The sequence below is a fragment of the Atta colombica genome, unplaced genomic scaffold, assembly GCF_001594045.1.
Source record: "Atta colombica isolate Treedump-2 unplaced genomic scaffold, Acol1.0 scaffold203, whole genome shotgun sequence".
NCBI classification, from domain to species: Eukaryota; Metazoa; Arthropoda; class Insecta; order Hymenoptera; family Formicidae; genus Atta; species Atta colombica.
In genome coordinates, this window is record NW_017259298.1 from 557,941 (window position 1) to 571,411 (window position 13,471).

Here is a 13,471-nt window from a genome sequence, read left to right on the forward strand (position 1 = left end):
GTTGTAATAAGAATCATGTAAACATGCTCATATACGTTATATATATATTATATATATTATTGTTATTATATACACCAATTTTTTAACGTATGTTGTCAACTTGTTTTGTTCCCTCCTCTTCCTTTTTTTATATTTATCCTTCGATGTATTCTGAGCTCTTTATGGTTACATGCACTTGATACGGGTATTAATTAGTAAGTAGTTTCTATTGAGTTATCTTAATTTACAATACGTATAAACATAATATAATATGAGTATTTTTATAATTAATCAGTTTGATGCATTGTAGCAATCAGTACATCATTCTTTAAATACATTGTCGAAATTAAAATAATTTAATAGAAAATTACTAGTACCCGTTAGTATCCGTATCAAGTGTACGATGTAAACTAGGCTTATATACATATAACACATATGTATACAATCTTGCCCATAATTAGTATAAAGCACTTCTACAAAAATTAATGTAAATATTTTATATCTAACGAAAAATGAATTAAACCAATTTTATTGAAGAACAATATTTTTACAATATAACAATTTACTATTTTATTAGTCGATTTTTGGTTTTTATATTATCACTTTTCCCAAAAAAATGCTATAAATTGAGGATTTTTTATGTGTAAAATGCGATAAACTGAGGGTTGCTTATCAAGTATATGTATCATTTTACATAATACTTTTAATTTATATGTATAAAAAATCGAGACAATATTCTATATATGTATATCGATAATCTATCAGTGTGATAATTTTACGTAATCTAATACTTTTAAGACTTTTATTTGATCTTGTAGATGAAATTAAGTTACTGCAGACAAGACTGAAACAACATTCGATATTTTCCAAGTCACTCTGGTATAAACTTTCATCGGCGAGACTCCGGTACATAATCCCGGAATTAAGTCACCCCCATCCCTTCTAGTTCTTCGTAGGAATATTTTAGAAGGAAATCCCGCGATCCGTCAGAAGATTAGTCCTCGGCGACTTTTCAGCGAAGAAGTCCGCATTTGAATATCCACCATCCCTCACAGGTAAGTATTCCCCTCTCATAACGGCGGCGCATTTATTTAAATTAATCGCAGAGCGTTTAATGGCAGTGATCAACGAACGCTTTCACGAGTTCCCAAGCAAGGATCGGGGTCGGTCTGGAGGGGCACATTGCGTTTTCTCATTGCTCCTTTTTTTTCTTCCCATGGTGCCTTTTCAGACCGCTTAAAGCGTCTGAAAGTTGTATAAGCGCCATTATGCGGTAATTATCGGAAAATCGAAGGTGTCGACCACGCGGGAATTAACGTAGCCGCAAGATGCGTTGTATATACATATATCTCCCTCTTTTTATTTTACCTAACTTTGTTCGAGCAGATTTCTTTGCTCTCGTTTTATAAGGTAGAAAATGCATTAACGAAAATTTGCTTGTAGAATATTCAAGTTGTATTTGTTTAATTCTCGAGTTCTGTGAAACTTTTTTTATAGTTTTACAATTTTTATTACTTAACTCTCTCACTTTTCATAATTTGTTGCTTAATTATTCAATTTAATTTGGTTCATAATTATACTGAATAATGAGACGTTGCGAAAATAACAATAAATAAAAGTTTATTAATACATTTATTATGTAAAAAATAAATATTTTTACATTAGTTTTCTTAATTTTTATAATAATACTTTTTTGTGATATTCTTATGTTTTTCAACCGTTTATCTCTTTTTATTAATAAAATGGTTATCTATTAATAAAATAGATAGATTATTAATAAAATTTTTTATTTTATTAATATAATAAGAAATATTTTAAATGACATAATGCAAGCAATGCGCTCTTGCTGCGACTGTCGTTGTTGGACATTAAACATTAACAATATGGCGCGTCTCTTGTGGCATGTATTAAGCTCGTTCGTGATTTCGAGTCAATATGATGCGCGCGTCGTGTGTGCGTGTATTTGCGTTACTTTGAACCACCAAATTCCACGGGTGGCTTTTTGGCTTATGGAATGCGCTAAAGCCGAGCATATTTGCTAAGCGGTTAATTATCATCTGCGGTTGCCCATCCTCTCAAATCCCTTCATGAGTTACCCTGCAGGACGAATGTATCTGATTGAAAGAAACAATTAATGGGAAATAATTTGACGAATTAACACTGTTCTGTCGCAATTTTCTCCTTTTCAAAGACATTTGAAGCAGAAAATAATAAATAAGTAATTAAATTTCACGAGGAATATAAATCTCTTTCTGAAGATGATTTAAATCTCGACTAAATGAAATACATTGCTCATAATGCCATTATGTGCCTCTAATTAATCTTTTGTAAATGAGCGACTTCATTTAGGAGTTATACTCTCTTTTATTTTATAAACTGCTGGTTCGATTTTTATAAAACTTAACTTATGGGATAATTTATTATAATGCTTTATCTGAATCTGAGGTCAAAAATTAAAAATGATGAATCTAATATGGTAGACGAAATAAAAAATAATCTAAATAAAACTCGATTTTAGGAAAAATAATATCAAATTTCATTTAATTTGAAGCTTATCAATGCTACGCAAGCAGTTAGTATTGATTTTCAAATTGACTTTTAAATTGACTCTGAATCCTGTGACATTAGAGCTTCCTTTATTATTCATTTTCAGACAACATTCAAATTCAGCAATTCTTCTAAAACCGAGTTTCACAGTAATCGTATTATTTGTTTTAAATTCAAAGTTTAAGTTTCTTTATTATAAAAAGCTCTTATCCTCAAAGAATTAAAGAGTATATAAGAGACGCATATAAATATTATTTGTATATATTAACATACTTATTATTACATTTAAATTGTTTTAACTTGTCTACAAATCTGCAAATTGTTTTAAATTTTCTTTATTTTTTTATATTATTTTTATACTATTTTCATTAACTTTCTATTAAAACTTTCGTTTTTAAAACGAGTATTTAGGCGCTGTGCCGCACCAATCCTGAAGAAATACTAAAATGTCGTTTAGCGGCGAATCCGGTGGTGCCTGTCTGGCTGTGTTGATCAACTTGGTCCAGTCGTCGCGATCAGCTACACGGTTGGTCTCTTCGAATCTGACAACCGGACCGCGCATTGGATATCCCGTGATTACGCATTGCTGAAGAGGCGCGCCGGAGTTTATCGGCGACGTTAGGGAGCCGACGTAAACACCTCTCTGATCGACCGGTAGACCTTGCTCGATCTTTTGGTCCATAGATACTGCTAATACCCACTCTCTCGCTTCTTCTCGTTGATCCGTTGCGATTCCGAGTTTTTCCGGAAGTGGAACTTCTAGGGGAAAGTCAGTGACACGTAGATCGTCCACGTCTAGAACGTTACCATCACCTTCCTCCTCGATGCACTCCTCCAGATCGAGAAAATGATTGAGAAAGATGAAGGCTTCGCTCAAAAGACCAGCGGTACGGGCTGCCATACCGGCTTCGTAGTAGCATTTGTCGGCATGAAGAATGTCGGTGTATCGCAGGAGACTGACCGACGTCTTGACCACAACGCCAGAAAGCGCTGGAAATGAACGGCAACCGTGCTTCACCGCTGAGAAATGAGCGGTTTTCAGAAGATGCTCGAATTTATCGGAGGACGGTGATGAGCGGTAGAGACCGTGTAAAACGTCACGGAGTTGAGCCAAGTATCTGGAATTGGTTAATCGCGAATAACATGAAGAAATATAAAAATCAAAAGTATGAGACAAACGTAACACTAATCAAAATTTTGAAATTATTTACATAAAGCTCCTAAAAAATTCTATGAAAATTTCCAAGAAAAGTTTTCACAAGATATTGTACCTGTAATCTTGTTGCGCTGCATTCAGGATGCTCTCTGCTAATTGCAGATACAGATTGAAATTCTGCGAAATCGCGGGTGCGCCGTATTGCGCGTACAGCTGTAGTGCCTGCGGCGCGGCGTCGTTCTTTAGCAATTGTGCTGCACGTCGTGCCACAAATTTATGCAGCACCTCCGGACTTTGCGAGCTTGCGACATCGAACAGTTGACTCCATTGACCTTTGCGTGCCATTACCTCGAGGGCGGCATTACCGTCCATTTCCGCTAGCCGTTCTATTTCGCCTTCATTCGCCATGGCATCCTGATATTTTTCTTCTAGGTATGGCTCGAGATCAGGAGCGAGCTCGCGGACAATTCGTCGCGCGCGATCCCATTCGCCAACAGTCACTAGTGAACTCACTGCGTCCTTTAACCGATCCGCTTGAAGAAACACCTACAACGATATGAGTCGATAAATTATAGACATTAAATTGTCCTAAAAGTTCTTTTCATTTCTTTTTTATTTAGTTGTGAACAATGCAATTTACTGAAGTATATACGAGCCACTCTGCTCTATCACCTTTTTTCATCTCTTTGGAAGCTTCATGATGCCATTTTCCTAAAATTTCTTTCGTTAATTTAAAATACAGATTGAGCTAATTTTACCTCATTCAAAAATCTGAATTTTTTTATCGAAACGAAGAGAGAAAGGAACAAATAATCAGAAGAAGTCAAAGAGCAAGGAAGAGCTGGAGTAAAATATTCCAATCAAACGTCAGTAACTTGTTCCGATCAAGCGCATTTCTTTAATGAATAGTTGAATCGTTGTTAATAAGATGGAAAAAACTACCTGAGCGGCGAGCGCGTGTTCACCAACGGAAAACAAACGTTCACCCAGATCACCGCCGATTTCCGCCACCGTTTCGGGATCTGCCTGATGTAAAAGGATGTCAGCCGCACGGATGAGATATGATCTCGGCGCCTGCGGGTTCAGAATCAAAGTGTCCAAAGCAGGTCGCACTTCCCCGAGATTAAGCCACTTCCGAGCTTCTTCCAATGCGTTTGCTCCATCTAATCCCGCGCTTCTCTGACCTAACTCTCTGCGCAATGCTGCTTCCTGACTGGGCAAATATTCTCGACACACTCGCAGTGCCTCGGACCACATCCCGGCTGTCTGAAATGAGAAGATTTCAACGCAATTAGATATTAAATAGAAGAAGCAGAAATATTTATTATGATATAAGTCTTCATATATAACCATCAACAATTATTAATCTCTGGAAGAATTTTTTCAACTTCTCACGAGAATCTGAGGGAGAGACCAACCTTATAATGTTCTATTATCATTTCTGGCTTGTGAGCTCTTAGAAGAAGAGCCTCTGCTGTAGCATAGTCTTGCCCTTCGGCAGCTTCGGCGGCTCGGGCGATCAAGACCTGCGCCACTGCTTCCTGACTGTGAGATCGTGCGACGTCCTCGGCAGATTCCCAGTCGCGGGTGTGGATATACATCTGTACTGCCTCCATAGTTTTGCCGGCCTGCACGAATTCCTTCTCGGCTTCAACAAAACGACCCTCGTCTTCTAATGCCATTGCGTAACGATAGTGAACCTCCTTGTTCTGATCCACAGTGCCATACTTGGCGATCTCCAGAGCCCAATCAAACAAATTAGCCTCACATGCCAATTGCAGGCAAGGTTCCAAGTAACCGAGTCGCATCAGGAGTCTCGCACCTAACTCTGGAGCCAACGTTCGAGCCCACATTAGAGCAACCTAAAAAAAAAGAGGGGAATCAAGCTCCGTATTCAACAGACAGAAATAAATGCGCAGAAAAAGTTTTGCAACTATTGTAAAATTTTTTAATACAATTGGTTTACATTTAGGTTCGTGAGGAACTAAGAACGAAAATAAATCATATTAAAAAATCTTACAAGTTGCAGAGATACTTTTTCTGTTGAATGCAACATATGAAACAACAAAGCTCCTCAAGCTGTATAAATTTTAACCTGCTGTGCTGCCTTTTCTCCCGAAGCTTTCTTGGCGACTCTCAGCGCATCCTCCCACATGTTCGCAGATCTGTAAGCTGTAACCGCTCCACGCCAGTCACCGGCACCTAAGATAGAATTACAATTTATATTTATATACAAACTAAGTAAATTATAAATTAAATATTTTAATGTTTTTATGCGTCCGATACTGATTAAGTATTTATATAATAACAGAAAAATATTATAGAGTTGTATAGTCGGATGATTGATCGCAGCAACTTTTATGTGGAATCAAATTCATTCATTGAAGAAAACATCACTTTCTTATTAGAATTATGGTTGGTTCAAGTCTTTAAAATTGACCTAGGAAGTGCTCTTCGGCTTCTCTCGGTTTGCCGGCTGCGTCTAGCTCTCTTGCCAGATGCTGATGAGTAGTCTGAAGTAGATCTGGTCGGTGCTGTGCGACCAATCTGACCATATCACTGCGATTTCCTGCTTTGCGATACATAGCAATTGCCGCGTCATGATCACCGATCGCGACGTAAAGAGACTCGGCGTGATGGAGCTCGCCATTCTGCTGAAGACTCTCGGCGTGCTTCGCCAGCACTTGGTTGGCCTCATCGCTCTTCATGTGTTCTTGAGCTACCTGGTGCGCACGCATCCAGTCACCAGATTGGATGTGAATCTCTACGGCGCGTTGAGCATTTTCGGCGCGAATAAAGAGACTCTCTGCCAAGCTCCGTTCGCCTATTGACGAGAAGTATTCGCCCAGTTTTTCGCATTGTTGACGAATCTCCGGATCAATGTCTTCAATTACCTAAAAAAAATGGGAAAAAAATATAGTAAACAAATCTAATAAAAATGAAGATAGCATAGAAGTAGATATAAATAAGATATAAAACCTACACTACGTACTAACCCCCAATTGCAGAAGTTTTATAAATTTTTGAAATTTATCGATTACACTATCAATGTTTCTATAATCTATGAAATAAAGGTAACATTTTGGTATATAAAATTAAAAATAATTTATAAAATTTTTGCAATTGTTAGTATGTGTACAAGTAATCTAAAATATATTTAAAAAATAATACAATTTCTGTTTTATAATGTCTTAATTTTTTACGATCATTCGATAAAATTTATGGGTGTCCGAACTTTCATGAGTCCATGAGCAGTAGTGTATGTTAAGATTATTACTACTGCACCTGAATAATTTGTAAAGCTTTTCTCCACTGTCGCGCATTAATAGCGGCCTTCAATGCTAATATCGTCTCGCCTGCCTCGATGAAGTGATTGATAGCGGCGTCATAATGACCATTCTCTGATAAATGTTTTCCCCAATCCCTTTCCAGTTCGACCACCAAAGTGGGGTCGATTTTGCGTGCTAAGTCGAGGGCTCTGGCAAAGACACCGGCTTGGGAATAACATTTGATTGCTTCGGAACCGGCGCCAGTCTTTTCCAACAGTTCTCCAGCGAGTTCAGTGAGGTCAGTGGCCTTGAGGCCACTAATTACTTCTTCGACGATTCTTTCATCCTCCAGCAATTCATTGTCGGCAAGTATCAATCTGGCAGCTCGTCCAGGACGACGAGCTTCCAGATAAAGCTTGACAGCTCTCCTAGGATTCGTGGTTTCTATGATGGAGGCCGCGCGAGCCGCTTGGCCAGTGTCCAGCAACCAAGCTAAATGACGGTCCCGCAATTCTGATAAACCACTCCAGTTTCGACTTTCAGCCAAATTTAAAGCATCTTCCCAGCGCCAGTAACGCTGATACATATCCAATGCTTTGTCCAGTTCATTCTGCTCCAAATAGATCGCTTCAGCGGTTTTCAAGTCACCATTTAGTACGGCCAACCGAGCCCAGCATTCTGGATTGGCCATTGGCTCATTGCCTGTCTCTTTAGCGTATTTTTCACCAATCTTAGAATATGAAAGAAAAAAACAAAAACATGCTACTGTGTCTCAAAAGGGACAGAATATTATATTGTAAAAGAAATATTATATAAAGAAATATTATATAAAGAAATATTATATTAAGAAGTATTATATTATATTTTATTATAAAAGAAGAGTATTATATTGTATTATATTATAAAAGAAAAAACCTCGGCGATCTCCTTCAGAAATTTCGCGCAAGCCACGTCGCCCATCGCAGCGTAACATCTGGCTGCTATATCGAGCTTTCTCTCATTCATAGCGTTCCTGGCCACATTCTCCCACATGGTTTCCACTTGCGGACCGTCGCCCATGTTCTCCAGGAACAGAATGACTCTTCCGAAGTCACTATCATGCAACGCAGTGCCAAACTCGATCAGTCCTTCGTCCAACAGATGTGCCACTTTGATACCGCCGTGCTCCTCCACCATCACAGATGTTCGACTATCTTCTCGGACAATGTCTACCACATCGCCTTTGATCGGTATGAGCGTAATTGCTTCTGGTGCATCCACGTTGTACCAAACGGCCAAGGTTTGACCTGTCTGAGCGACAACAACGTCGCTACCAGTCACCCAAGATGCAAAAGATACCCCTGTCACTAGCAAGATTCTGCGATGCCGCAAAATAAGGAATGATTAGAATAAGAAGATCTAAAAAAACTTCATAAAATTATTACTTCATAAAATTACTTGTCACCCTCGTCATCACTAAGCCAAAGACGACCTCGCTTGTCACGCGATAGCAGTTTATGACCAGCCTCGCTTAGCTCCAGCCAATCGATGCGGGCATCGTGAACGATCATGCTGATAGTCGCACCGGATAGCAGATCAATCACGCGAATAGTTCTCGGATCCAGCAAGTAGGCCAACTTCTTGTTATCACTTCCGCCAGCTGAGAATCGTTCGTTTACGCGCACGCTGACCACATGAGGGTTCACCGCCTCTGTTCTCACGGAACCAAGAGCCTCGTTTTGGCCGTACTCAACGATCGTCAGTTCGCCAGAGCAAAAGATTAGACATACAACCGGATATTCGAAGAAAAACTTCTCGCTGCCAGATCGATCCTCCCATGGGATCTCGCTGATCAAACCCAGCTCGATGTCGCCAATTAACAAAGTGTGTGCCGTCCGAGCCACCACATTGTTGTCTCTGCGTCCTAAGACACGCACGTCCTCGATCTCCAGACCCGTCTGCGATCTGATGACGATAGGTCGCTGCGAAGAGTCGCTCAGAGGTCGGATCACTACCTGATTAGGACCCACGTAGGCGACCTCGTGACTACCGCGTACCACTGTACGTCTGAAAGATGAAATTCATAGCGATAAATATCTCGATCAAATTAGTTTCCACTGATGACATCAGATTGATCGTCTCTTCAATAACAAGTTATTCTGCAAATAAAACAAAATTAGATTTATTATTTATTTTACATTAATGATTTATTATATAATTCTATCAAGATAATTTCGATTTTTATAGTAATCATTAGGGACAAAAAGATGCAATAGAACAAAATTTAAAAAGTATTCAAACGTAAAGAATGCAACAATCTCAAGTTTCAGCCACCTCAGAATAGTCTCAAACTGCTCGACGCTGCCACACAATCCGCCAACTATCAGCTTCGAACCATCTCGTCTCCAGGAGAGCGCCGTGATGGTGTAGAAGTTGGGCAAGTCGCGCACGTTGGTCTCTTCCCAGATACTTCTTCGTGGCGACCAATCAAATATGCGCACCTTATCCCAGGAGCCTACAGCGACGCTCTGACCACTTGGACTACAGCAAGCGACAGTGATTTCCCTTTCTTGGGAATCCCGGCTAAAATCGAAAATTTTGACCGGCTTGCCATATGGGTCGTACATAGTCAGCCGTTTGTCGCAACCTGCTGCTAAGATATGCGATTGTGGCCACGCCAGAGCATAAGGAGGCACTCCATGAACACACACGCGTCCCGATGGTTCCGCGTTACCGTCTTCAACAATGTAGTACCGGATAATGCTGCCGTCAGCATGGCCTGACAGGAAGCCGCTACCGCGGACGCTATAAATCGAGAAAGATCAATGTAAATAAATCTTATATTCTGATATCAAGAATTTAAGATAGGCCGGTTTTCATCGATTCTTATTTTAAGACTTAAGTAATGTCTTAAGTAATATCTTAAGTCGCTAATGCGATGATAGAACTTAAGACATTCTTGAATATAAGAATTGACTTATGAATACCGGCTATAAGCATTACGAAAATATCATCTTATATTCTGAATATAAGATTTACTTATTAGAAATTGCAAAGACAACAATTTCAATAAACTACAAGTTCATCTTGATGACAACAATGCTCATAATATTACATAATGTTTTAAAATATTTGTTATACTTTTTAAAGTTTTTTTAAGATTTCTGAAAAAATATCTTAAACTTAATGAATGATGTCTCTGTGACTCTCGAATTTAACAATAATAATGTAAAAGCATATGAGAGCATAATGTGTTAATAGAGCGTATTTATTATATTTTCCTTACTATAAATAGTAATAAATATAAATTTCGTATACATTTTGACTCTTTTTTGAATCTTCTTCAGCGAAACGCGTTCATACAATCCAAGAGATGAGATCATCTCATTTTAGATGGAAGCCACTTCTGGATTGATGGATCCAAAGTGAAAATCCACCGTTGACGTTGAAATTCATGTTAATATGTGATCAAACTAAAATATGTGTTGCTCGTTCGAAGCACCCAGCGAAATTTATTTCGAACGATACATATTTTAATTTAATCACATATTAACAAGAATGTTAGACTTATTAAATTCTTGTAAATGTAATCTGCAATTTTATTTGAAGGATACTTTCTCCTAACATAAATTTCAACATCAACGATGAATCTGTCAATTCAGGAGTGGCTACAAAATTCATACTTATTTAATAAGAAAAATATACAAAAAATGCGCTCTATTAACCATGTTATACTCTCATGCCTTTACATTATTATTATCTTAAACTTATTCAGAGATTAGATTGGTGTACATAATTGAAATATCACTAAGCATTAATTTACTTGCTAGCCAGAGCTATCGTCATAGCGTCGGAAGTATATAAGGTTTGCGCCTTCTGCGACTTGATCATAGCCGCGCGTACTTTTCCATCTGCCAGTCCTACGATAATTGGACCATCCACTGGCCAGATCAGACAAGTCACCGCGGCACTTTGTCGGAATTTATTGCAAATTACTTTCTTGTCGCCCCTAAAAAATAATTTTTAATAATTATTAGTAAACAATTCATTTTAATTAATTTTTTCTTTTTTTTGGAAAATTGTATAAATCACTCTACCAATCTTCTCCTATTTTATATACATATACAATACAATCGGTTTGACCAACTGCAATTTTTGTAGACTCTGGAGAGAAGGCTATTCCCTTCACTATGTAGCTCTTCTTGCCAAACTATGGATAAAGGAAAACGATATTGTATTATTAATTTCTTAAATTCAGAAATTTTTAAATCTCAGAATTTTTAAATCTCTGAAATAGCAATATCAATAAAGAAACTTTGGAAAATAGAATACCTTGGAATCGACAGGCTTAGTAGAGAATCTATCACGCTTTACACCGTTCTCATCAAAGAGGTAAATGGAACGATCCGAAGATGCCACAGCTAGCTTTAAATTGTTTGGTGACCATGCTATGCTAATCACCCTGTTTTCCAACTCCTAACATATAACATTTAAATATACAAATATAAAAATAATCAACTCTTATTACATGCATTTTGTTTAAATATATTTATTTGTATATATAGGGGTGTCTGGCGAGATTCTAGCAATAATTCACAGAAAGGTAGATGGGACTAAACTGAGTCGAAAAGTCCTCTATTATTTTATAATTTTTGCAACAGTTAACAAGATTATTAAAAATTGCTTAATATTGGTTTTCAATAATTTTTTACTTAAATACTATCAACTTTATAGAAAAACAGTGAGAGACAAAAATTGTTGTTTTCTTCTTATAAAGTTTTGAGAATTTTTTCAGAATTTTTTAATACTGTATTTTCTCATGTTGCCAATAAAAATAGTTGCCAATAACAAATTGCAGTTAAAAAGTTAATAAAAAATTTTGAAAAAATTCTCAGAATTTTATGAGAAAAAAATAAACAATTTTTGTCTCTCGCTGTTTTTCTATAAAGTTGATGTTATTTGAGTAAAAAATTATTAAAAACCAATTATATATTCAACGATATTTAGTAATTAATATCTTGTTAATTATTGCGAAAATGATTGCTAGAGTCTAACCCGTATAACACTTATTATAGATATTTTTATCTATACATGTAATGATCTCTATGAATTTCATATATATGTAATATTAAAAATTATTTTTTATTATTTCATCAATTATTTCATCAATTAATATAAACAAAATTAACTATTTTCATTTAAGAAGTTACTTTTTCGTTAAAAATAATACTCAATTTTTTCATTTTTTCATCAAGTTACTATAACAAATCTTTAAAATATATTTATTAAAATCAAGTCTATATTTATTCCTAAATAGTTTCTTAATAATTTTCGAAAAAATATAATTATTTTATGTTAACCCGTTTTACAGATACGAAGATACTCGATCTTCAGGCTCTCAAGATTTAAAACTTTTGATTTAAAATGACAATATTCTACTCACCTGCGCTGGCATGACAGTACCTAAGTATTTTAGCAGCATGTTGATTCAATTTTACTCTCAATTATCCTAATAATATTATTTACAAGAATTAATGTACAGTACTGACGTAAAGCAGGTATATTCATTCGTGTGTACACATCTGTTACCAGGCGACAGAATTTCCACTACTCCGATCATCGACCTAACTTTAAAGGAAAGATAATCTATAATAGATGCAAAAATATTATATAATTCATTGGCGAGAAAAAAAAATAATAAAACAATTTTGCAGCAAAAAAAGTATCAAAAAATAAAGTACAAATAAAGTATAAATATTTAATAGGAAAAAATAAATCTTTCGTTTTCGACATTTCAAACTGTCAAATAAATAAATATAATTTAAATAAACGTTATTTTTTTTGTAGTATTTTATCTGTAATATCTATAATATCTGACAATGTATTTTTAATCAGAAGATAATTCTTCTCAAGCTGATAAATGTATGATCTGTACATACACATATATATATATATATATATATGGTGTATGTTTTTTAAGTTTTTTTTATAGCTGAAATAGTGCATTTCACTTAAAGTGAAATAGGATACACTGTTGAATAATGAGAATTAGAAGGAAAGTTCTACAGTTTAATGCAGAAATAAATACAACCTCTTATTTTTATTTTTTGAATAAAGGTATTCTACATTCAAAATTAAATTGTCCAAAATTGTCCATTACAGTCGACAGGTGGCACTCATTGTATCTCATTGTTTTGCGTAAAAATCAAAAGTTTTGTAAACGTGAATGATCAGATTTTTATATTTATTGTCTAAAATAACATTTCTTCATGCACAGCTCGGTTTTGCGAATCTTTAAACGGTAAGTGCGATTTATTTCACTATTGCTTTTTACGTGTCATATTATATTTCGCATGAATTCTTAGGTTAACGAAGCATAACCTTCAAATCCACTTGATGTTCGATTCATTACATAAAAAAGAATTGATATTTTACGTAAAAAATGTATGTTACTATATATACAAAATCAGTAAATAATAATAATAAGATAATAATTATAATAAATTAATGTTAGCAGAAAAAAATTTCTCTTTTAGAGTTT

The 13,471-nt window shown here is 35.9% G+C and overlaps 2 protein-coding genes across 2 annotated transcripts in view; one reads left to right on the plus strand and one right to left on the minus strand.

The window, feature by feature from the left end:
- Nucleotides 1-2,920: 2,920 nt before the first annotated feature.
- Nucleotides 2,921-12,412, minus strand: LOC108687259 (intraflagellar transport protein 172 homolog). Its single transcript, XM_018192941.1, has 14 exons — nucleotides 12,374-12,412; nucleotides 11,263-11,406; nucleotides 11,028-11,140; nucleotides 10,754-10,939; nucleotides 9,265-9,735; nucleotides 8,389-8,997; nucleotides 7,867-8,308; nucleotides 6,968-7,681; nucleotides 6,123-6,576; nucleotides 5,778-5,884; nucleotides 5,101-5,544; nucleotides 4,625-4,948; nucleotides 3,798-4,228; nucleotides 2,921-3,644 (listed from the first exon to the last, which is right to left on the minus strand). The coding sequence occupies exons 1-14, from the start codon at nucleotides 12,410-12,412 to the stop codon at nucleotides 2,921-2,923; spliced, it is 5,202 nt and encodes a 1,733-aa protein (XP_018048430.1).
- Nucleotides 12,413-13,162: 750 nt separating this feature from the next.
- LOC108687271 (CDP-diacylglycerol--glycerol-3-phosphate 3-phosphatidyltransferase, mitochondrial) overlaps nucleotides 13,163-13,471 on the plus strand; it is a 4,073-nt gene continuing 3,764 nt past the window's right edge. Inside the window, exon 1 of the mRNA XM_018192960.1 lies at nucleotides 13,163-13,231. Coding sequence (XP_018048449.1) covers nucleotides 13,200-13,231 — 32 coding nt within the window. The 5' untranslated portion in view covers nucleotides 13,163-13,199. The remainder of the gene's footprint in view (nucleotides 13,232-13,471) is intronic.